This window comes from Lepisosteus oculatus, chromosome 12 (assembly GCF_040954835.1).
Source record: "Lepisosteus oculatus isolate fLepOcu1 chromosome 12, fLepOcu1.hap2, whole genome shotgun sequence".
In the NCBI taxonomy this organism is placed as follows: domain Eukaryota; kingdom Metazoa; phylum Chordata; class Actinopteri; order Semionotiformes; family Lepisosteidae; genus Lepisosteus; species Lepisosteus oculatus.
In genome coordinates, this window is record NC_090707.1 from 24315283 (window position 1) to 24340782 (window position 25500).

General features: G+C 38.9%; 3 protein-coding genes across 5 annotated transcripts; all 3 read left to right on the top strand.

The window, feature by feature from the left end:
* Window positions 1–218: 218 nt before the first annotated feature.
* On the top strand, window positions 219–4233 carry LOC138241966 (uncharacterized). The gene is made up of 2 exons (XM_069196317.1): window positions 219–303; window positions 3357–4233. The coding sequence occupies exons 1-2, from the start codon at window positions 299–301 to the stop codon at window positions 4051–4053; spliced, it is 702 nt and encodes a 233-aa protein (XP_069052418.1). The 5' UTR covers window positions 219–298; the 3' UTR covers window positions 4054–4233.
* Window positions 4234–6206: 1973 nt separating this feature from the next.
* On the top strand, window positions 6207–15242 carry LOC102696071 (hatching enzyme 1.2-like). 3 transcript variants are annotated; one of them, XM_015359223.2, is made up of 9 exons: window positions 6208–6312; window positions 7771–7822; window positions 8489–8554; window positions 8776–8928; window positions 9489–9606; window positions 10536–10714; window positions 11464–11545; window positions 13584–13708; window positions 15073–15242. In XM_015359223.2, exons 1-9 carry the CDS (start codon window positions 6247–6249, stop codon window positions 15084–15086), a joined length of 855 nt encoding a protein of 284 aa, XP_015214709.1. In that variant the 5' UTR covers window positions 6208–6246; the 3' UTR covers window positions 15087–15242. The 3 variants fall into 3 exon arrangements, with proteins under 3 accessions (XP_069052920.1, XP_015214711.2, XP_015214709.1); XM_069196819.1 differs by lacking the exon at window positions 15073–15242 and having other exon boundaries at window positions 6207–6312; window positions 13584–13725; XM_015359225.2 differs by lacking the exon at window positions 15073–15242 and having other exon boundaries at window positions 6207–6312; window positions 8507–8554; window positions 13584–13725.
* A 3327-nt stretch (window positions 15243–18569) lies between these two features.
* On the top strand, window positions 18570–25379 carry LOC102696271 (hatching enzyme 1.2-like). Its single transcript, XM_006636715.3, has 9 exons — window positions 18570–18657; window positions 19011–19056; window positions 20145–20210; window positions 20882–21034; window positions 23375–23492; window positions 23703–23881; window positions 23981–24062; window positions 24774–24898; window positions 25221–25379. The coding sequence occupies exons 1-9, from the start codon at window positions 18592–18594 to the stop codon at window positions 25232–25234; spliced, it is 849 nt and encodes a 282-aa protein (XP_006636778.2). The 5' UTR covers window positions 18570–18591; the 3' UTR covers window positions 25235–25379.
* Window positions 25380–25500: the final 121 nt, after the last annotated feature.

The following is a 25500-nucleotide window of genomic DNA, read 5'->3' on the forward strand; positions in this document are numbered from 1 at the left end:
TAATAAGCGGGGAACGTTTATTTTAATGGTATAAGATTAAACAAAGCAACACAGCACTCTTGTGCTGTTAATATTTGTATACTACAGTGCAATTTGCTTCAAAACAGAGTGTTAGAAAAACAAGGCCGGACTCTATTCTCCCTAACCATGTTCCAAATCTACCGCCATCCTTCTAAAATACTTTTCTTTTTCCGGTTTCCTCTCGCACCGCCCATTACGTCTTTGGTCTGCTCGTACATAGACCGTCCAACTCTAAGAAGGTGACAATCAAACAATTCAGTCGAATTAAAGGTGTTTTATGAGGTGGGGGATAGTATTGACACTTATCTTACTGTGCATTAATCGTTTTGGTTAAGTGTTGTACTCTGATATTAAAACTGACAACTTGCTGAATTAAAATGTAACAGCAAAAACTATGTAATTTGTGATGTACAGTATTTAGAAGCTAATGCGTAGTGGTAACAACATGCACCGATCCAATAGTCCGTTTGAAAAGTAGAGGGGTTTATAACTGCGTAGATGGCAATCCGTAGACCATCATGTTAATGACGTGTTATATTATTCTGTTGTTCTGTGGACTTTTAAACAACCGCATCGAAATGTTACTTGTTCCTATATATAGATCTTTTAGCAGCAAAATATTGTTACGTACTGTACTGGGGATTACGAAAATGGTGAATAACAGGCAATAACCGGGCGGCTTAGTCAATAACTAATATAATCATAACTCCCACCTCGTAAGGATATTTCAAAGAATATTCCTGAGCGGCTGGTATAATTAGAGGCACGTGAATTCTTTGTCCTCTAGCACAGTTTTGGTGAAAAGAGTAATATTTCAGGCACACTTGGTTAAACAAATCTTTATCAACAATGACAGTGACACCCACTACACAATATGAACACTCACCATATAGGTTACTGTATTTACTGTACAAGTTTACAAACAAGGAGTTTCAGAGTCTAGATTACCAGGTAAACCTCAGACTGCCACCAGGTATTGTCTATAGAGGGCAAAATAAGAGATTAGCTGCCTTCTAAACTAAATGCAATACAACCTGCAGTTAAATCTCTCTCTCTGCAAACCCACATGCCACAAAATAAATAGGAACCTACCTCCCTATTCTAAAAGTGCTCCCACCAAGCAGGATAGGCTATTTTAACTGAGGTATTATTCACCCAGGAAAGCAAGCTCTCTTTAGCAAGGTTCAGATACTTAGCTCCAAACAGGTTTTCTCTGATGATCTTGAAATAGGGACTCTGGCCTGACTTCTAGTTCCCTCTCCCCCCTTTGTCCTCTCTCTTGTGGTATGTTCTTTTTCTCCATTTTCTTTGTCTTGATCTAATCTTATATGGTGTCTTTCTGGACTGTTGATTGACACTTAATCATTTATCCAGAACTAGATTATCTAAGGTAAACCAGAAGATTCTTTTGATCAGTGTATCTCACACCCAGCACAATTAAATAAAAATCCCTTAATTTAAAGCTCTAACAAGTAGAAATATTGACACTAGTTAGGTATTGCCTCAGAGAGATCTCCATTTAAGTCAGCCACAGGTCATCTAGCTCAGCCTGTAACAATATTACAATCTGCATGTAATCCACCATCAATAGAAATATAATTTCAGGTTTGTTTGAAAACCTTACCACCCTTCTGCAAGGAAGATGGGTGTTATTGTTGGGGAATACCCATTATTTGGCAGTTAAGTTGATTTGATATTGATATTGTATAGTCTGTTCTTGATTGTTTTTGACAGAAAAATAAAGACTTAATTTGCAAAGAACACTAGTCTGTTATGAAACTGTACCAGTGAATATACAAAGATTATGTTTGTATGTATATTAGTTTGTTTTTGTATGAAATTATAATCAAATCTGTTAAGGAATCCTTCAATTTAAGTTTCCTGTTGACACTTTTGTGTCCCATCTTACAACATTAAAAAGTCAAAAGTAAACCCCACTTCAGTTTAACCTGTGAATGGTTGAATGGCTTTACCATTTCAAGATCATACCAGTTTTGGTAACAGTAATTCAGTTTTGATATTGGGAGATAATGTGTAGAAAGTTACTTTAAAATAAAAGGGGAAATGTAACACCATAATAGAAGAATTAATCTATGAGCATATTCGACAACAGAGTATAAGCAATTATCATAGAGAGTATGAGTATCAGCTTGCTGTGAGCATGTCTAAGCTGACTCTCATAAGACAGATATGACTCGAATCATATGCATTAGTCAGTGTTCCACAACCACTGGATCTGCACATCAGGAATTAGTAAACAGGTAGCACAAACATATGGTACAGTAGCAGTCCTGAGCTGAAGTGCTGTTTAGCTAACATGACTTTGCAAAAACTAGCAATCACTTTGGAAAAAAACACTGCAGCAGCAACTACTGTCTAGACAGGCAGATATAAATGTAATTCTTCATAAAAAGTAATAACAATAATGATGGTGGTCAGATTTTCTATAGGCACTCAATATATCAAATCACAGAAAATGGTATTTGGGAAAGGGTGAGCTACAGGATGTAAACAAGCACAGCCCAGTGATGAAATGAAATTACAGGACAAGAAGAAAATCTCTGGACCCTATTTATTTAAACAAATCACAATTTTGTTATTTCTTTAAAGACTTATAGAGGCTTTAGGTGAAGACGAAGAGTTATATATTCAATGTCCAGCTTTAAGAAACTGTTTTACAATGCAATACATTAAAATGAAATTATAGCACCAAATACAAAAACATTTTCATGGATTTATTTGAAGTGTTCTGTAGAAACCAGTGGCTCTCCTGTTGCACTTTAGAGGAGAAAATTATTATTTCATATGGACTACAATAATATATGTGTTTTAATGTATTGTAGCGACTCGGGGGTTCATTTGGGACTTCGCCAGTATCGCCGTGTCGCTGCGCCGCCTCACTGAAAAAGGCTGGCGTTTCCACTGGGACTCGGACTGTGATGTGGCCTTTCGCTCCGGTGGGGGCCTTCCCCGACCCAAAGTTACCGTTTGTGTTGGACATCGATGCTAGTGACTCGGGGGTGGGCGCAGTACTCGCACAGGAGGGGCCGGACATGGAACGGGTTGTCACATTCTTCAGCCCGCCGCTAAGTAAGGCCTGGAGAAATTACTCTGTGACCCAACGAGAGCTGGTGATGGCTGTCCGCCACTTCAGGCCATATTTGTTCAGGACCCGATTCCAGCTGCGGACGGGCCATGCGTCCCTAACCTGGCTGCTTAACTTCAAAGAGCCGGAGGGCCAGATGGCACAGTTGATTGAGATCCTGCAGGAGTACGATTTCACTGTCATGCACCGCACGGGTTCTCGTCACCTCAATGTAGACGTTCTCTTGCAGTGACCCTGCGAGGCAGCGGACTGCCGCTACTGCGCCCAGCGGGAACAGCATAAAGGGGCCTTCCGTGTTGAGGGTGAAGGCGAGTATTGCAGCCACAGCCCTGGAGGGGCTGCTGGGGGTGGATTTCGCTGACCTGGCACAGCAGCAAGAAGTGGACCCCGACATTGGGCCGGTGCTCCGCTGGAAGACAGCTCGCTCCTCACCCCAAGTCCGTTCAGGCTCTCTGCTCATTGTGAGAGACTTTGAAGGTAAAGGACGGGGTGTTGCGCCGGGGATGGTGGGTGACCTCCAGCAGCAAGATACAGTGGCAGCTGGTGGTGCTGTGGGCGCTCTGCGAGCAACATGGTCAGCGGGGCGTGGGGCAATTTGGTTCTGGGACCACCATGCAGGACTCGCGTGGAGGTGGCCGGTACGGAGACCCAGGAAGAGCCCAGGGGAGCCAGGGCCAGGGCCTCCCAGTGGCAGTGGGGCAGAGGATTGCCAGCCATCACCTCGCCAAGGGTGGCGGATGCATAGGGTCCCTCGCCAGCTGGAAGATTATGAGTGCAACCTGCACGGTCTGTTTGACGTTGGCGGGATGCCGGATGCCTCAGGTGGGGGCAGTGTGGCACCCTCGCGGGACGTCTTGGCAGCTGCACACCTAGGTAAAGAATGCGCCGCAGTGCAGGTTGGGAATCACCGCTGGGGGACGGACTGAGGGTCAGCCGACTGTCCGCCAGCTGACCCTGGTCATGTAAATAGTTGTGTAGAGAGATAGTAAGCACAAATGTAAATAGTTGTGTTGTTTCTCCCAAGACCTGTGTCCACCCTAACCTAACCTAGCCTGTTCCCATTGCTGCCCTTGTGTATTCAACCCTTTGTTCAAGACTTTCTATGGTCTCTGTTGCTCTTGCTGGTGGACGGAGGTCCAAAATAAAGTGATGCCTGTGCATCCAAATATAAATGTAGTCCTGTTTATTTCCCACACTAACCCCCTAATTGCTACAGTATTATAAAGTTATACTGTTTAAACAATGTAGTTCAGGTGGGTAGCTGCGTCAGCATGCGTAGGCTGCAAAGGAACAAGTAATAGGTTTATTCCATGCTGAAAAAAGAAGAAAGAGAACACAACGTTTCGGCCGTGGAGCCTTCTTCAGGTGTTCTCCACACCTGAAGAAGGCTCCACGGCCGAAACGTTGTGTTCTCTTTCTTCTTTTTTCAGCATGGAATAAACCTATTACCTGTTTAAACAATGTCAGTTATCAGACACAGAGACTTTTTAACAGCATATTAATTTGTGCTAGCTTATATATCATCACTTTGAATCAATACAACATTAAAGACCTACCCCACTGCCAATACGGTGAGAATAATATTTAATATTATTAGTTAAATCTATAAATATAATCAATATTTTCATGTGCCTAAATGCAAAGCAACTCAAAGTATTCAGAACCAGAGATGTTTTTAAAACACTAGGATTTATCATACATTTAAGGTTGCAGAGACAAGAAAAACATTAGGATCACAACAAATAAATTCAAAGTGTGAGAAAAAACATAATTAAAAAGACAAGAACCCAAACTATAAACAGCAATTACTGAACAATATACAAGAAACTTTAACCATGATAAATCCTAGTGTTTTAAAAACATCTCTGGTTCTGAATACTTTGATTACTCATTCCAGAGCCTAGATACATAATAGCATAATGTCCCATTGAACAAAGCCTTAACCTGGCAATTGGTAACATTTGTGATGAATACAGCAAAAAATTATTCACAGTAATATACAAATATTCCAATATTACTACATGTAATAGTTTAGTGATGTAGCTGGGTGCTATCCCATTAATTAAGGGCCTTATGGGTTAGCAATAATGGCTGAAAATCAGTGCTGCTTTATTTTAATTTTTTATTTTTTCATAGTTGGCTTAACTATTGTAGTTGAAATGTTTTTTATTCTTCAAGGGTAATTTAGTATGTGAGAACCAAGGTGAAGATATAAAGTGCATTTTCTAATGGATGGTTATGTACATTGACTTAAAATACAAAAGGCAGTCAGAAAGCTCATTGACTATCAAGCACATCGCATTCACATTTCCAAGAACAAGATAGGACCATAGTTTTATAAGAGACCACTTTATTGGCCATATACAATTTCTTGTAGTAGGAATTTGTCTTTTTGCATACCCTATCTTGCTCTCCATGGGATACACAGACAGAAATAGAAGCCTGGGGTCAGAGCAAAGGGTCAGCCATTTATACAGCACCCCTAGAGCAGTTGGGAGTTAAGGGCCTTGCTGAGGGGCCCAACAGAGTAGGATTCCTCTGCCAGCCACAGGATACGAACCGGCAACCTTCCAGCCACAGGTGCAGATCCTGAGCCACAGAGCCACCGCACCACCAACAGTGTTGCTGCTGTCATTCAGACTAGAGAAGATCCAATCTATAATTATATGAATTCTGTAATATTTTTGATGGAGGTGTACATGACAGCAAAATAAAACCATACAAGGCACTCTTAAAGCTACTTTAAAATTAGGTAGTCGGTTATAAATGCAGGATGTATCCAACAGGATTGCATCACCAGCTCATGAGAGAAGCAGATGATAGGTGCAGGCAATGACTTCACTCATCCTCACTCAAAGGCCCTGTGTGGATGGTTCAACCCTAAAAGTGTTAGATAGGTCGAGCCAACTACAGGGTGTATAACAGGCAAGGATCATTCATTTTCTGATGACCATTTAAACACAGTGACAGAAGGGCCTCTGCTTATTTGGCACGTGTAGGATAGCCGTGCATCAGCAAATCCCCTGTAAAGCACTCGGGGCAGAGAGGAGTATAAATGGTCAAAGCTGGGACAGACCAAGAGCAGTACAGCTGGAGTCAGACCTATCTGGTGCTCGGCAATGAACTCCACTATGATCTTCATTCTCCTGGGCCTCACTGCATATGCCTGTGCATTTCCGATTCAGGTACAGTACACTTTGTTGCTACTGGTGTTTCAGGAAAAAGAATAAAAATTCCATTGCACAGGAATTTGATCCCGTACCTTTTTTAAGAGAAGAAGGCTCCTGTAAACATTGCATTGACGAAAACATGTTTACGTGTGCTAAATTTAATTTTCATCCATCCATTTTCTAACCTCTTCTTTCAGTTCAAGCCCGCTGCGGTGCGGGATTCTAACCAGGCAAGGAGCAGGTACAAGGCAGGGTACACCCTGGATGGGAAGCCAGTCCATCGCAGGACAGAGACACAAACAGGAGCACTGGCACTCATACCTAGGGCCAATTAACCTACCATGTCTTTGAACTGTGGAAATAAACCAAAGCACCTGGGGGAAACCCATGCAAACATGGGAAAAATATACAAACTGCACACAGAGAGCACCCCAGGTCCAGAACTGAACCCAGGGGCCCAACACTGCGAGGCAGCAATGCTAACCTCTGTGAATAGATTGAAAACTGTGTTAACGTGAAATACCCATCATCGGGTGCTGGATAACATGGGAGAGCCTTCAGCTCAGGTTTACTGAAATGACTGCAATGTCTATACAAGGCAAGTTTTATTTTCATCCATGTGCTTGACATATGGAAATCTTTAAACTGTGCAAACATCTGTTTGATCTGAAGAGTCATTTGAGAGGCTGTTATGTATCTCCCAAGACATAAACTAAACTGCAGGGAAATTAACATCAGCTACAATTTCTTAATGGCTATTGTTTACCAGTGATTACATCTGTTTTTGCAATTTAGCAAATGCAAGCTTAGGAAATACATTTTCAATATTTAACTTGGTTTTGGAATGTCTCCTACCATTTGAATACCTCACAAAACTGTGGGGTATTTTGGAGCACTGCATATTTAAATATATAGAGAGGATCTTCGTAGTACGTATCTGCCAACCAAATGTTTTATATTAATATATACACTTTATATATAGGGTTTTTTTTGCTAACTGTAAGCACACAGCTCTGAATTCTGAGCAGCATGTTACAGAAAAGCTGATTAATGTGTTTTTGGAAAACACAATTGGCAGTTTCTAGTTCTAAAGTAAGACCCTAATAATACATCACAATGCAATATGCATTTAACTCTGCTATGCATGTCAACTATAGTTATATAAACACAACTCTGCATCGCTAAGGTTTAGTTTGTTTATCAGTTATTGCTCCCTGCGCAGGGAGGTAAGCAGATTGTATTCATATCACAACAGGCCATTGGGCCTGGTTTCCATGGCATTAAGTAAACAGAAAGTACGTGACTCCCCCTAGATGGGATGCCAGTACATCACAGAGCCTACTCCCAGGAAACACTAGTCTACATCATAATCATGGGTTGCTTCTGAGCAATCGGGTTAAAGCACCTCACTCTTGGTACGAAAGATGCAGAAGAGTTTTGTATTTTTATGTCTCCGTTCCATTTCTTTTCCAGAATGCATCTGACATAATTGAAGAAACCAAAAGATTTAAAAGAAGCTTTTCGGGTAAGCGGAGCCTATTTACTTTGGTTCAAAGTACATTGTTTATGAACAGCCATCTCAGGATCTAACACGTGATATCTTCTGTGCGTCTATGGAACTGTCTTTTGTTGATGCCAGTTGTGCTTTATGTACTGTATGCTTGTATTTTTCATTTCTCGTGATATTCCCTCATGTTAATTCATGAAGGGTAGCACAGTGGCTCAGTAGTTAGCATTGCTAGCTCACAGTGCTGGGACCCTGAGTTCAGTTCCTAGGGTGCTATCCATGTGGAGTTTGAATGTTCTCCCTGTGTTCATGTTTGGTTTCCTCCTGCAGTCCAAAGACATACTGGTAGGTTAATTGGCTTCTGTAAATTGGCCGTGGCATGAGTGTATGCATTATATAATTTCTGTCTGTGCCCTGCGGTGGACTGGCATCCTGTCCAGGGTATATCCCGCCTTGTGCCCATTACGCATGAGGTTAGGCTTTGGCTCCCATCAGATATAACTGTTTAGGAAATAGATGGGTGAATAAATGGGTGAATAAATGGAATCAGATTTGTCATTAATGTCTGTTGCAGTTGCTTTCTTCTTAAATCATTTTTAATCAAGTGGCAGAATGTGCTGCAGTGTTAGGAAAAGACACAGACTCATGTAATGTGTCACTGTGGTGTTAATACAATTATTTCAGAAGAGCTTTTATCTCAAGATGAGATGACTGCGATGGACAAAATCATGGAGGCAAACGAATATCAAGGTAAATGTCCATCCTGGGCAGAAAAAAAAAGGAGGAAGAGGTGACATTTTTTTATTATGTTTATTCAATGAAACTGCTTGCTTAGTGTTGAAAAATGCCATTATATAAATTGGTTTACAAGAAACCGTCAGCCTATTAGCAGTATAAAAGAAAGGTGATTTTTCTTTGCCTGTTATATATTTTACCCTGATACATATATATGCACTTGGTGTACACTGCAGCAGCTCCACCTATGCCGGGAATGAGCTTCAGAGAAGGTGACATTGCTGTCTCAAAGGGACAAAGATCGATGTCCTGTTTTGCACGTAGCTGTCTGTGGCCCAAGTCTGTAGACGGATATGTCTATGTTCCCTATAACATGTCATCAGACTACAGTAAGTATACTCTCTTGCCTCGATCACTAAAAATGCAAACATTACAATTTCAATGGGTGCTTACTACTGAATTTTATTTTCTGCAAATAAAGCAGGATAAAGCAGCGAAGACACCTGTTTATTCTGTTGTTTGTTTTATTAATCCATTTCTGTATAGAGAAAAACCTTTACAAAATCTTCTCTACAAGCAGGACTTTCAAGTCCATGAGTGACTTGTAATAGTGGAAGCAAAGATCAAAGAGGTTGTTCAGGATATACTGTAGATGTCGAAAAGCAAGAAGCAAATGTAAGATTTATGAAAAGAATCCTCCCTTAAAAAACACAGTTTAAAAGGCCCCCAGAAAGGAGCTAATATTTAATTAACAGACAAAAAAGGAAAACAGTGATTATTTAATTGAATTCAACTCTTCTGTTAAACTAAAGAATCACCCACATTATTTAATCTCTTTACGAAGAGGTCCTCTGTTTTGTAAGGAGCTATATGCTGATAATAATTATTACAAACTGGTGTTAATCAGCACTCTTAAGCACATGCTTCATCAAATGAATCTGTCCTGTAGATGAAATTGACCGAATGATCATTGAAAGTGGGATGGAGAGTATTTCTAACAGCACCTGTATCAGGTTTGTGCCATGGACACACCAGAGGAACTATCTTAACATCCAGCCCATGTCTGGGTGAGTCACGTTTTCTTATTATACCGCTTTAACAACCATGTGAAGAATTGTTTTTTAATTTTATTTATTTTTTTAATTTTCCTTTTCATAATTATTTCAATGGCATCACTTCATCAATATAAAAAATAAGATTGAAAATGTCAGCACTTTAAATTAGAAGAAAATCTAAAAAACAGTTTTACGAGCCCACAGATACAGTACTTATATATATGCAGGACATTTGGAAGAAAAACTGTATGAATCCAATGTGCCAAGTTAATGAATGTAATTGATCACATTACAGATTAAGTAAGTTTTCAGCAGACAGTTTGATTGTGTTTAGCAAGAAGAATTCTAAGAAGGATGTGAAGCCATTAGAAAGTTAAATGATATAAAGCTATTAAAAAGTGTTGTGCTCTAGATTCGGACATCCCTGGTTCTCTTCATCTTCATCGTTTTTTAAGGCAGAAAACAGGCTTAGTGGAGCTTATCAATAACTGGGCAAGTTATAACTGGGGTTGCATTTTTACATTCATACTTCAAACATTCATATTCCATGAATTTACCAAGTATTTTGTGTAGATTGAGCAGTGGTTGTATAAATTCCACACCAACTATATCAATTTGGCATCTCAAAGAACAAGGTTAAAATGTTGCAGTTTAAAAATGGAAGATTCTGTTGCATTAGTGTCAACATCCATTAGGTGAATTTGACACTCGAAATGAGCAATCCAACATGTTTGTGAAGCTCCAGAACACAAAAGCAAATCAGTTGATATCAAGTTAGCACTAATTTGCCTTTGTTGAAAGTCATCATTGTGATAACAGTTAAGGGAGAGATTCGGAAATAAAACAAAGGCACTGGCCGCATCTGTCCCTCTGAGTGATGTTGGGGAATCCTCCTACAGTTTGTCAGCTGCCTCCTTCAGGTGCCTCTGTGTGTTTTGCAGCTGTTGGTCCTTCCTTGGTGTCCACGGTGGAGCACAGACACTGTCCCTCCAGAATCCTGGCTGCATGTGGGCTGGCGTCGCCACTCATGAGCTCATGCATGCCCTGGGCTTTCTCCACGAACAATCGCGTGCTGACCGCGACAAGTACATCACCATCCTGTGGGGTAACATCTGGAAAGGTAGGGAAGATGGCACAAAAGACATAAATCACCATACTGTATACTGGTATCCACACAGTGAACATACAAGCCTTTTATTGAGCTCTACTTTTTATGGACCTCTGTTATGACACTGGCCTATGTTATTATCTAACTCTGAACTGATTTCTTGTGCTATCCTTGTATGTGGAGTCGGCTATGGCTATACTTTCCAAATTCGCAATTCCAAAAAAGAAGAAAAATACCTTAATAAGAAAATACTGATTTTATTTAATAAAGAGCAATGGTTAAAAGCTGAAAAATCAGTGTCAAAACCACTGTGCTTGCCAAAGTTTATTTTTGTATTTCCTTTCTAGGGAATTTTTGGTGCATCAATTTACTACGAGAGTTAGTTTTGAGAATACATTGTTGTTGTGTCTCTTACATATCTGTGCATGTCATGCAGAAATGGTTAGGATCAATTCTATTTGGATGGGGAATGAGAGCTACACGCCAGGACAGTGGGGATTTACTTTTGGATCCCCTTTGATGGTAGAATAACAAATCATGACTATTCTTTCCTTAAACCCTTCCTAAAAATAACATTCAAATAATGTGCTCTTTTGCAATTTTGCCTGACAGAAGTCAGGGCTCTACTGGGATTTTGGTTTCCCTTTATTTGAAATCCATAAACCCAAAAAAATCCATAAATCCAAGGCCGGGAAACTGCTTTTTTCTTCTTTGCTTAACTTTCATTAATTATTTAAATCTTACTTCTCTTTCCCTAACAGACCGCGTGAGTAACTTTGAGAGATACAAGACTAACAATATGGACTCTCCCTACGACTATAGTTCCATCATGCACTTTGGAAAGTGAGTACTTGCAGTATAAACAAGGCATTTTTTGAAAAGCAGACTCTGTATACATCCTAAATTCAATACAATAAACACTTAACATAAATAATGTTCAGGTGGGTAGGTGCGTCAGCATGCGTAGGCTGCAAAGGAACAAGTAATAGGTTTATTCCACGCTGAAAAAAGAAGAAAACACAATGTTTCAGCCGTGGAGCCTTCTTCAGCTGTGTGTAATTATATAAATTATATATATTTTCTTTTAGTTCCTACTTTATCGGCTTCTTCTTTACACACTTAAGGAAGGTTTCACAGCTAAAACTTGTGTAGTATATTTTCCTTAACTTCTGAATATAAACTTTACTTGTTCCCTTGCAGTTCCCACATTGATACCACTCCCTACTCTTACTATTAACTTTTCACCTGATATAAAACTCAGACTGCTATAAAGCTTCATTTTTTCAGTACAAATGAAAGATAGTAATTTCATGAATGCTTAATATATTTTATCACACATCACTTTTCACTTTCAGTTAATGTAAGATTGCTGAAACCTACTATTGGCCTTTTATTTCATTTACCCCACTAAGAGATGTTAAGGTTTTTTTTTAAAATGGTAGTGACAAAGCTCTGTGGAGAAAGGATGGATGGCAAATATGTAAAACTAGAAGGTGTGTGTTTGTGTGTATGTGAGAATTCAACAAAATTTGCTCCATTTTCACTTTTGTTTTTTTTTTTACTTTTAAACATTAACAATATATACAAATTTGCAGCATACCCACTTTCAAAATAACATAATATTCCATCTATGCAAATGGAAATAAAAAATACACAATAACATGTTAGAGAGAGAACTGTGGAGAGTTCACTAATACAATGAATTCAATGGATCGGGTGGAGACCTTCAGATTGACTAAATCAAAAATCTGAAAATGCTCGAATCTCAAATAGAGATTGTATGTCAGCTGTTCTAGTGGTAAAACTACAGCTACCTGTGAGAGACACATTTCAATAGTCAGACCCTTGAAAAAAGACCACAGCAACAAAATACATTTCTTTGCAAAGTGAACAAACAGAGAAAATAAACACTCTGAATCTGGGTCCAAATTGACTGTATAGTCACTTTGTTGGAGGTAAAAGTCTGCAGACATAGTAAAATGTTTACCTTACGTTTTTTCAATGATACAATGCAATGTAACATTTAATTTTATCACATAAACATAATAAGTGAATGAAGGTACCTATCTGAGAGCAGCATTTAAAACACTGGTTAGTCTATATGGGTGCATATTTTGTAAGCAGGCTGGAGTAAGAAAGAATGTGTTGATAAATTTTAAATTAAACTTTTGTATTACAATAGAGGTGCACTTTGGACCAGTCTAAAAGAAAGCATAAAATCTCCCTCCCATATAGACTTCAGGGTTGTACAGTATAATATTTACAGTTATTTACCAATATGCTATGTAATTTTGATCACCAGGAGGTACCAATCTTATTTTGATCTCTGTGAGCACAAAATGTCAATCTATAATCTTTAATTAAGAGACAAAATGTAATTGGAGAAATTTGTAAAACTCTGATCAAAAGAAAAATGTCCTGATCTTTCTGATCAAAAGGAACAATTCCTGATTTCTTGTGAAAAGACACAGGAAAATTATCTTTCTGGTGCTATGCAGTGGTATTATATACTCCAAATTTATCTGACAAACTCCAGAACTGATTAAAGTTATAAATAAAGGGGAGGGATTGCATGGGTAATGGATAACATGCTATTGATTCTGTACTAACTCAAAGAGTTAGTAAGACCTATCATGTGCCAACAAACCATGTGCTTTAACTGGGCAGACCAATAATATAACTGAAAAATTAGAACACTAGATCCTCTCTTGTTAGTTTGTTTTTCTTATAGTTAAATTTGAAATATGTTTTCAAACCTACAAATTGAAAAGTGTGCTGGGATTTTAAAGGAATAAGTTGCATTTCACCAAACTTTTCCGCTTCAAGCTGTCAGGATGCAATGGGCTACTGCAGAGTGAATAATTTTTCTATTCTGATGCAGGTATGCTTACTCTGAGGATGGCGACCCAACTATTCTTGCAAAATCCAATCCAGCCATTCAAATCGGCCAGAGGTTTGGCCCAAGTGCTGTTGATATAATGAAGATCAACAAGCTCTACAAATGCGGTGGGTACACAGAGTAACAAAACACTCCCTTGCTTCTGCAAGTCTAGTCCTAAATACACAAAACTGCTATGAAAACTGATTTCACATTGACGAAAAAGAGGTCTTACCAGTCAAAAGCCAGCCAGCAGCTATATCACCCTGTAACTCACAACTAGCAACCCACTGAAGCTCAGCAGGTGTGAGCCTGGCCAGTACCTCGATGGGAGACCTCTTGGGAAAAACTAAGGTTGCTGCTGTAAGAGGTGTTAGTGGGGCCAGCAGGAGGAGCTCACTCTGCAGTCTGTGTGGGTCCTAATGCAGCTATAAGACATTTTAGTGTAAAAGGCACTGCCCTTCAGCTGAGACATAAAACCAAGGTCCTGACTTTCTGTGGCCATTAAAAATCACAGAGCACTTCTCGGAAAGAGTAAGGGAGTTAACCCTGCTGTCCTGGTTAATCACAACCCCCTAAAAATTCTAATCTAAGAACTGGCTTCATTACTCTGTTCTCCTCTCCACTGATATCTGATGTGGTGTCAGCACACATTGGTGCTCTTACATCATCAGGAGGGTGCTACTAAATTGGTGGTGGAAGGGAGTCCCCACCCCTAGTTAAGTACTCTGAGTGGAGTGCTGGATACACAGCACTGTAAAAAGTACTATATAAGTTTAAGGATTTGTTTATATTTCAGGACAGTCTTCAAAACAGTCTGATTCCATTTTTGTAAAAATAAACTTAGAACAACGATTTCTGTGATGATAAGTAAAAAATGTTATTTTCAAAATAGTTTAACTTTGTTTTGTTAGTTTAATCTGGCTAGCTATGTCTCTGATTCAGGTGTTAAGATTTCACCCTATCATGAAAAAATTCAGAAAACAAATTAACTAAAAAGTTTATTTTTAACGTGAAGTTTAGGTGAAAAAGAGCATTCTCATGCTGTTCAGTCAGACAGCATTATTAATTAATGTGCAAATATGCTTATGTGTTTTTGTGGATTCACCTGTTCATTTGGCTGCTTCTTGACACTATTGGAAAGATTCTATAGTATTCACTGGTATTTTTGTGTATCAAGACACAGTTTTTAAAAAGGCTCCTAAGTGCAAAACTCCTCCTTCTCTTTGAACAGTATCCAACTTCTTCTTCTTAAAGGGTGTTTGGAGTAGAAGGTCTGACATTTGAGTATGCAGTCTGATTGCCTGTGTTGCCTTTATATAGTATAGAAGTCCTAACATCCATAGGTTTTCCAGATTTGCCATTACTGTAGTTCTGAATGCTGTTTTTCCTTTTAAATGAGTGTGAAGTCAAAGACCTGAGTTAAAAGTAGCAGTAAGGTTGAAAATATTCTTTTGATTCATAATACTGCTACTTTCCCTTTCTTTTACAGATAAAGACTTGTAACAGGACAAAGCAGCAAGACAGAATCTAACCCGAGGCCCACCCATGAGACCTTAAAGAAGAGCTAGTAGCAGAAAAACACTATCTTATTTAGAACAGAGTTATTAGAACAGTGCTAAATTATCAACTAGTCAATAAAGATTTTCATGCCTCATCTCAGATCATGTCTGTTGTTTTATTTTCATTTCGAATCTCAAGTTGTTTTTGTTATGCCCGCTACTTGTGTATTTTTCATGTCTTTGCTAACAGCTACAAACTCCATGACCACACACATGGAGATTGAGGAACAGTAGGCACACTCCACCAGCCCACCTACACGTGTTTTCATAGGTAATGGTTGGAAAACACTAAAATAAGGGCCCAGCTGAGCTAAGCAGTACCACACTGTTATCACAAACACATTTTGACCCACACCCAATGTCTGTCTTATAGCACAAAATAGCACACATTACTGCAAATATTACACATAACATTGGAAAAAACTGTTACAAAGCTAGTGGATTTATTTTATAAGCGAATAATAATGGGGTAGTGTAATGAACTGCTTATTCTCACAGACAGCTACTAAAGGTGTTTGTGCACAGCAATTTTATAGCATGTCTACAATCCTCAAAGTGAGTGCAGAAATGAGGTTCATGGAAAACATACAACCACAAGTCCTTCATCTTTGTTGTCATGTTATTTAATAAGCACATTTGTGATAAAAAACAGTGGTTGTTCATGGTTTAGTATTCTTAAATGGCACATGTAATATGTTGGTTTCAATAACCTTTGAAAGCTTTAGATCAAAAACTTGCTTTATGGATCAGTGTGATATTAAGGATAAAAGTTCTAGGTGTTCTGAAGATCCTGCTGTCTTCAGAAAGAGTCAAACCTCAAGCTTATGTACAGTAACCTTCACTATTTAGCTGGAGTCCACCCAGTAGTTCTTTTTTATAGTACAGGTTATACAACACTGTTCAGTCACCAAATCTTTAGGACAGAAACAGGCACCAGAAAAAGACATGATCATAGAGAAAATAAAAGGATGTATGTTTTTTTAATAAAGGACTAGTTTAGACACCAAAAATTATATTAATCCCATGAATTCCTCAGGGATTCCACTGTGAACAAGAATGGTGATAGACAAGAATCATGATTGGAAAAACCTGAACTTGCGTATCGTAACAAAGATTGATTACAATCCTGAAATCTTTGTCTAATAGACATATTGCCACTTGATTTCCAGTAATTTCTATAAGTTAAATAACACCTCATCACCATTCATCAGAGAATATCAAGGTATCTTGGGGGGGGTTGTTCTGAGATAAAGGGGCACAAATCAATAAAGGCATTTGTAAGATCTCCAGCACACAACACAGTATTGGGTTTCCACTACCTTGGCAGAAAGCCTTATAAATCAACCAAGTGCCACCAAATACCATTTTAAACATACAGCTCTTAAAGATTTTTTTCCCCAAATTCTCTACTTAGAAATTCTATTTCCAGTTTCAAAGTTTATTGCACACATACACAAAACATTTATTGCACATATACACAAAACAGCAACCAAAAGCCCCCTTTTATATAAAATTATTTTGAAGACATTGGCCCCAGTTATTTTTGAAATGGTGTTCTACTGACTTCTCCCCAGTCAGTTTGTTACTTTATGTTCATTTCCATTATTAAAATGACCGTAGGCTCCCCCAACTAACATTGTTTCCAGGGCAGCAACAACCCAATAATAATTATAGCTCACTGTCTTGGGCACCAATGTATAGAAGTCCCATTTTTTCCAAGCTCAGGCACATCCTGCTGAGATTAACTCAGGAGCAGCTGCTGCGCATGAAAGACAGGAGGAAACAATTTACTCTGATGTGGGCAGCTCCTTCAATAGGTCACCATCACCATCATCAACATCACCTGCTTCTTTCTTTCACTGTAAGCACAATGATTTCATGGGGCGTTACTAAAGGCAAATGTCAGTAATAAAGTAAAATTTTGAAAGGTTAGATGATTTTGAAACATTATAAAAGGGTATGTAGACTTTCAGAGTGCCTTACCTAATCAGTTTTCAGTCTATAAAATACTGTATTCAGCAATGCTATACAAAACCTAAGTATGACTTAACTACAAAGCCACATTAAGGTGTAGAATAATCTTGCCATCCATGGAAAGTGTGCAGCAAGTCCACGTGAATTATTCCAGCACTAGTCTTGGTAGACAGATTTGTGGAAGAACCAACCCTTGTCTTGGAATTACATTGGGAAGGGACATAGAGAAGAGATAACACACAGACTGGGGGACATTTAAAAAGAAAGCAGCAGGGTTCCAGTTATACAAAGTTGTTCATCACCATGTATCTTTACTGCAGTTATATTACCTATCTACAGTATACATTTTCTTTCCTTATTTAAAATCTTGGCAACATGTTAACAGTAAAAGCAGAAGTATGGTAACCTTTGTCCCCATCCAGTCTTGGCTGGTTGTCTATCGTGTCCGATGATGACTGAGACCTGTGTGGGAACTTATTTTAAGTGGGAAAGCTGTTGCACTGGGGCTGTCTCACTCTCTTGACCTTAGGAGCCTGGGTCCAGTAGTATGGGGAACTGTCATGACTGGAGACTTCTTTGGTTGCAGAACCTTGTGCCCAACACAGGACATGAACCCACTACCCTGAGATTATGAGTCTCATGCTCTACCAACAGAGCTAGTTGGGGGCACCCCCACCCAGTAAAATAATTTAAAAATTCAGGAATTGTAATTTACTGCTTATGGTATGGGACATGTTACCATAAAAAGGACTCACAGAATCAAAGTTCTGTTGCCATGTGTGGGAGAACTATATTTTTCAGAACCACAGTGTTTGATCATTAAATTGAAATGGTCATGATAAGAAGGAGATAAGAACGTGAAAACATGAGTACAATTCTAACAGGAGGCCATTTTATCTGAAGATCTTTTGCAGTTTCTGTAAAGAACCCCTGTTGTACTCATTCAGGCAATGATAAATAAGGAGATCAGACTGATCCTGTATATTTTTTTCCAAATGGTATAAAACTAACTTTTAGAACAAATCTATGTATAGTGGAAAAGCAGATCAACTAGAAAGATAAATGAAAAATAATGTTTATATGAAGCAAATGGAACATTGCATAAGCAGCAAGTTAGTAGTATAAGACCACGTCACACTAATCGGAGAAGATGGATCACAAAATCCACCCAATTCCCATTTTAAAAAATGCTTATTCTACAGGGTGTGGTATAATCCCAAAGCCCCTTTCTCAAGGTGAGTTTTGACTCACAGCAGTTGTAATTAGGGCCTATGTTAATATCAGCATGACTTCATGATCTGTAGGTGACAATTGGAGGATAGGTGCAATGCAAGTCACTTGTCTGAAACTTGTAGGAAAGTCGCGCATCAGCAAATCCCCTGTAAAGCACTTAGGGTTGAGAGGAGTATATATGGCCATAGCTGGGACAGACCCAGAGCAGTACAGCTGGAGTTGGACCTGTTTGGTGCTGTGCAATGAACTCCACCATGATCTTCATCCTCCTGGGCCTCGTGGCATCCATTTATGCATTTCCTATTCAGGTAAAGTACACTTTATTATCACTGCTGTTTCATGGATGAGAATAAAACTTCCAATTCATAGAAGGTTTGTTCCATTTTAGGTTTTAAGAGACACTGGCTGCTGTGCAAATTGTGTTGAATAAATTAATGCACTTAATTGATATACATTCTATATATATGGAATTGTCTTCACATTTCTTTGGTATGATATTTCTATGAAAGGCAGTTATATGAAAATAATCTCACAAGATACAGTATTGGGTGAACCACAAGGTAGTTAATGTCAACTAATAAAAGCCATGCCTGTATCTTCTTTAATCAAAACCTCATTCGACATTGCCCTGTTTGTAAATTGTCTCATGTTTCCTTCACAGAATTCGTCTGTTACAGAAAATCACAGGTTTAAAAGAGGATATTCAGGTAACTGCTTGTCTTCAAATTTAGTTTTGATTGACAATTTTCAAAGTCAAGGTGGAAGGGTATTTTTTTTAAGTATTTGTTGGTCCAGCCAAACTAATACCAGCCTTATTAATCTATCACATATCAGACAAGCAAACTCCATACAGCATAGACTAGTCAGAAACAGAGAAGATTGGGAAAAACTCATACAGATTAACAGAAAAAGGGAAAACAAAGAACAAATCTGTAAATTACACAAATACTTTAAAAACACACAGGGTGAACAACAAAGTGGGTGTTTTTTTTTGGAGCTTTACTTTTCTGCAACATTTCTCAAGAATTGTTTTTCTGAGTAGGAACAGGGACCCTAAATGTTTTTCCCAGTATGTTTGGTGATTCCCAGGTAGAAACACACTATGAACAGCAGTTTTGTTTATAGACCTACAGTATAGCGAGCACAAAACACACAGGTACTGTAATTCCTTGTTGATACAGAGAAAGATATCATGCTGGCTGGCTTTGTTCATCTCATTGTGTCAGAAAAATACCACCTAAGCAGGAACCAGCATTGTCAAGTGAAGGGAGTTTAGTTAAATCAGAGGGAAAATGTCAATATTTATACTTACTGTACATGTGAGTCATTGTTCGGGTCCAGCATCATTTCTATACATACAGTTCTCAGCAGTTCCATTCTGGAAAAAGTAAATTAGGTACTCCTTCACTGACACTGCAGGAGAGACACCACCTTCCACTGATGTCTGTCGCTGCTGATGAGCATTATAAGTCCTTCAGAACTTTAACTAAGACACAACAGCACAACAGGACAAGCACACACGTGGGAGTGAATTTTAGCAAGTGACACACTCATTGAGCCAAACATAATGACAGTAATGTCACTAGCTAAACAATGACTTGAGATTATTCTGTCCCTTTATGCAACATATTTTGCATGTGAAGTGACAATTGAACTGATCGTGATAGGTGGATGAAAACAATTGTCATAACTGCTACTATATAAGAGTGGAATTTTTAAAGAGTTATAACAAGTAGCATCAGAGACTGTGCTAGCAGAAAAAAAAGCTGTAAGAAAACCTTTTTTTCTCACACAGGAGAGCGCGTGGCTGAAAATGACATGAATGCAATGGACAAAATCCTGGAGACAAATGAATATCATCGTAAGTGAAATACTTACATAGAATCAAACTCTTACATTGTTGGAGAAAAAGCATACTGTAGTTGTAGCATCAGAATACACAAAAATGACCAGAGAAAGGCAGCACTGCAGTGAAAGACAGAAAATTTAAAAAGTACCAATGAATGATACAAGCAAATAATGGAATACACTGACTTAGCCAGCAAAGGTCTTCTGGCAGACAGCAGGTTGGGTTTAATGGTCTAGAGGTGTTCAGATCAAGGCTACTGTATATCATAAGACAACTTTGGCTGGTGTTCCTCTAAGGGTAGTCTGGAGCTGGCCAAGAGCTGCCTGGATCAGGAGAGTCAAGCAGGGTGTCCTGTACAGCAGCTGGTCAAATGGTAGTAGAGTAAGAGGTTTCAGAAAAAACAGACACGAAAAATAGCACATTGTTTTCTTGGTAATATTTATTGTTTTGCAAAGTGGAATACAGCAACAGGAAAGAGGTCTTGAGAGCTCTAACATTGTTTTCAGAAAGTCATGAGCACAAATGGCACTATAAAAAAAAAAAACAACTTGGGAAATGTGAATATTTCAGGCAATGAAATGACCAAATCACCATACAGGCCAAGAGATGCTCTGTGAAGATTTTCCAGGTGCTCCCAACTATGATGCAATCCATGCAATTTTTTACTCTCTGTGTGCATGCAGTGTCCTCGAAACATGCAGGCTTAACCTTTAAAGAAGGAGACATCGCCGTGCCCAGTAAACGCAGCGCAATTATCTGCGAGGGGAATAGTTGTCTCTGGCCGAAGTCTGTAGATGGCTATGTGTACGTGCCTTACATCATATCTCCGGATTACAGTAAGTATATCAACTCGCTTTCCCCATAGCTGTTCCTCCAAGGTGCTTTAACTTCCGAGTGAATTTAGAGCACAGAAATAATCACAGTGCTGGCCTAAGAGCCAGGGTGTGTCCTGCCTTGTACCCTCTGCTTGCCCGGATAGGCTCTGGCTCCCCCACGACCCTCTATTAGATAAAGTGGTTTAGAAAATGGATGGATGGAAGTCATTTGGCAGATATTTTTACCCCATCCAGCAGACATGCTGCAGATTGTGAGCTATGCTTTAAAAACTGCTGCTGTTGTTCAGCTACATTTGGAAAGCATTTGCTAAGTGGAGAAAAATCCTACAGGAGTCAGCTTGAGCAAACTAACATGTAGTGAGTCTGCGCAAAGCCAAAGTTCAAACCAGAATCTTCCAGGTATCAAGCCTCAGGCCTCCTTAACTACATCATTTTATTTAATATTTGCACATAAACAAGATCATTTTTACATTTCTTTGCTTTAGCTGGGTTATCACTGAAAGTATTTTTGGCAATAGTTTTATCTTCATCCCATGCAAGTTATTGTTTTTACAGAGTAGTTTATTTATATAGTAGTTATTATTATTTAGTAGTAGATTAGTATATATTTCATGGTATAATTAAGTAGTTTCATTACATAGAGAAAAGAGAAAAAAACTATGAAACACGTGTGAAGACACCTATCGCAGGTTCCCTAGACAAAACTTGGTATTTTCTTGCTTCATTTCAGCATACAATTTACCTCTATTTCTTCCTTTGCAGCTAACCTACACTGATGCAGCTTCCCATTCAAACTACTACAGCTTCCATTTCTCTGCTCTGGAAAAAAATAGATACATAAGCTTTGTTTTTATGAGCATGAAGTAAACTGAGCACCAAGAGAAGGTTATTGCCCTATAAACAGTATGCATGTTTTTGGAAACATACACAGATTTTGGATAATGTTTTCTGATTGATTTTGATTAAGAAATTATTCATGATAGGGTGCCACTGTAGCAGAGTGGTTAGAATTGCTGCCTCACAGCACTGGCATACTGGGTTTAGTTCAAGGCCTGGGGTGAGGTTTCTGTGGAGTGTTTATGTTATCTCCATGTCCCTGATGGTTTCCATCCACAGTCCAAAAACATACTGGCAGGTTAATTGGCCCTGGTATAAGTCTTTGCATCTCTGTGTGTTTACCCTGTGATAGACTGGCATCCTCTCCAGGGTGTACTACTGTATGTTCTGCACCCATTGCTTGCCAATATCCAGCTCAACCCTCAATTTGAGGAAATGATTAGAAAATGAATTGATGGATCATCCATGACTGACCATGATACCCTTGATCAAGAGTGTATCACTAAATCATCTCATGAACCATCCAAACTCACCAGCAGTAGCCCTCTTTAGCAATGAATTAAGGCTTTGTGTAAACTAAGCAGATGGACATCAAGGAATTTGTCACAGATATAATGAATGATATACTAATTGATGGGGAAGTTTCAATTCCCCAGTTCAAGTTCAAGTGAGATGGTCTGGGTTTCTAAATGCTAAAGAACGCTACATTGCTCATGTCCTTGGACCTCAATTTCTGTCCTTCCCATGGGCTGATCCTCACCCTACAGCATTCCTGTAGAACAGCACGCATCCTCTTGCTGCACATGTAACAGCATTGACAGATAAAAATGTGACTATGACATAGACCGCCTAGTCCTAGACCTGAGCCCCATTTACTTGTTGGAGGAGCTGGGACATTGTGTAGTCATAGCGCTCAGTGACCAGCTCATGCGTTCTCAAATCTCCCAGAGGAATGGAACAGAATCCGACAAGACAGTATCTGCACCCTGCATTGTATGGATGTGGTTTGGCAATGAACACTAATAGCCTGTGAATTAAAACATTAGAATAGTTACAAATGAGAAAAGGTAATTGGTTCAGCTATTCTATTTGGTAGCCAGGAGCTTATTGATAAAAGAATTTCATTTTACCATTTACTTTAAGAAGCTCAAGTATTCCTCTAATACCTATAAGCTTCAACAGTATGGCTGTCTAGTTTATTTCATATTCCCACAACCCTTTACTTTAAAAATTGCCTCCTGTGCTCAGTATTTAATGCACTTACATATAATTACTAATGCTTACTTTCACAGCAGTATCTCTGGTTATGAATAATTGTCATTTTTATAATGACCTTACCTATGACTGTTCAATAAAATAGTGCATCTGCTTCAAAAAAACATTTTCTGAAAACTGAATTCTTTGCCATTATAAGCACTTAAGTTTCTTCTCATGCTCAGAGTATATTTGAAGCATTCAGCTGTACAGAGAGTGGCCTATCAGTCTGCTATTCTAATCTCACAGACGACATGGACAGAATAACCGTTGAGATGGGAATGCAGGACATCTCCAGTGGCACCTGCGTGAAGTTTGTTCCACGCAGCCATGAGACCAACTATCTGGACATTAAGCCTAAATTCGGGTGAGCCCTTTCTTAAAACGAGTTTTACTGGTCAGTGGGAAAGAATTATAGAGAAAAATATATCCATTTAAAATAAAACCATTCAAAATGTTTGTCATAGGGGTAACTACCATCTAATTCGAAATCTTCACAATTAACTTTAGCATTTATAAATAACCGCAGCAGTTGAAACAGTTGTAAAGTCCATGGTGTTTATATCCTATCATGCAGCTGTTGGTCCTTCCTTGGTGTCAATGGTGGAGCCCAGCCACTTTCACTGCAGGCACCAGGCTGCATGTGGTCCGGAATTGCCTCCCACGAGCTCATGCACGCTCTGGGCTTCGTCCATGAACAGTCTCGCTCCGACAGAGACAACCATGTTACCATCATGTGGGAAAACATCATGAAAGGTCAGAACAGCATAATCCTCTGTCAGTTTCACAGAACCCAGAAAATATTTTCAGAATAAAAAAAACTAACAGCTGTCATCTTGTATTTTGTCCCCACAGACAGGAATTATAATTTTGAGAAGTACAACACAAACAATCTGAATACTCCCTATGACTATGGATCTATCATGCATTATGGAAAGTAAGTATCGCCATAAAAGGAAATGTGGATTCCTGGTAAAGAAAGAGTGAATTAGAAGGATTAAGTTGCAGAAAAACAGTAAACTGTTTACTGAAGGCAACTAACCATTAAGCACATCTTTTTCTAAAAGATTGTAAAGACAGGAGGAGATGAAGTAGCAAGAGTTTATTATGGTTTTAGGTTTAAAACTGTCAAAAGTCATTATAGTTTATAGTGACATCCTGACATAAATAGAAATTGCAGCACTGGAACTAAGCTTCCAGTGCTTGTAACAGTAAAGAAATGGCTTAGTTTTAATAAAATGTCTTGAATAAAATATTCTACATAAAATTGAATATACTTGTTAACTTATAAATGAATCATAGCAAAGGAATTTTCAAGATAGCAAGATTCAGTTTTACTTCAATGGAGCCTTGGATTTACAGATTACGATCCAATAATACCCCCCCCCCCCCAGTGACACAGCAAAACTAGTCAGTGGATAAAATGCATAAAAATCAACACTGTTGAGTGAATTATGGGAATTCTGATACATTCACAGCATTCCTCAGGTCACCATGACGAGCTAGGTGAATGTAGGAGCATATGAAGTGTCTAAGAGCTGGACAATTGTCATTATACTTGTCATACAGGTCATCATTGCTATTGGTGTAGATTCAGCACTGATAATTGCTGAACATCTCAACTTTACACTGAAATGTTTTTATGCAGATACGCTTTCTCAGAGGATGGTGATCCTACAATTGTCCCCAAACCGAACCCTAATGTTCCAATTGGACAGAGAGAAGGCCCCAGTTCCATTGACCTACTGAAAATAAATACCCTCTACAAATGTGGTAAGAAACGCATCTAGACTTCCCTTCCTCTCTCGTAATGCCATTTGTAACCTGAACTACTAGTTATTTTGGACAAGTTCCACAGATGACCACCTCTGACAGCCATCAAGACCATGACCATACAACTTTTAATTAGATGCTTTTCAACTGCTTAAGACCTCTAAGGAAGTAAATTAGTTTGTGGTTTGAAATCCCCTAGACTGCATACACCCTCAGGAAGAGTTTAGAATATACTTGCCCAATGCCTTTTAGTCAAGTGAGATTTAAATACTGAAGCACCTTAATTGGATTAACTTTTTTTTATTTGCATTTCCTCCATAAGGTGGCCTTGTGTAAGAAATGGAAAAATCAAGATGGATTTGGTTACGAGACTTACCCGCAACAAACAGAAGAACTTACCCCTCAACCCCTGTCAAATTCCTCAGGATCTCTGAACTTCAATAAAAAATGTCACTTCAGAAATGGATCGTTTCTCGATTTTGTGCAGAGAACATTTAAGCAATCTTAGGGCACAGGGCAGGCAATTTATCTACCAGAACCATGTAGCCACAGTAGGGAAAATACTAGGTTTCTCAGATATGCTTCACCTCCCGTGCAGTTTT

Bases quoted from the DNA above. Each gene is read 5' to 3' on its own strand.
- LOC102696071 (XM_069196819.1), top strand. From the start codon at position 6,247: ATGAACTCCACTATGATCTTCATTCTCCTGGGCCTCACTGCATATGCC. The intron at 7,823-8,488 runs GTAAGCGGAGCC...CAATTATTTCAG, and splicing joins ATTTAAAAGAAGCTTTTCGG to AAGAGCTTTTATCTCAAGAT. The intron at 11,546-13,583 runs GTGAGTACTTGC...ATTCTGATGCAG, and splicing joins TCCATCATGCACTTTGGAAA to GTATGCTTACTCTGAGGATG.
- LOC102696271 (XM_006636715.3), top strand. From the start codon at position 18,592: ATGAACTCCACCATGATCTTCATCCTCCTGGGCCTCGTGGCATCCATT. The intron at 19,057-20,144 runs GTAACTGCTTGT...TTTCTCACACAG, and splicing joins GTTTAAAAGAGGATATTCAG to GAGAGCGCGTGGCTGAAAAT. The intron at 20,211-20,881 runs GTAAGTGAAATA...GTGTGCATGCAG, and splicing joins GGAGACAAATGAATATCATC to TGTCCTCGAAACATGCAGGC.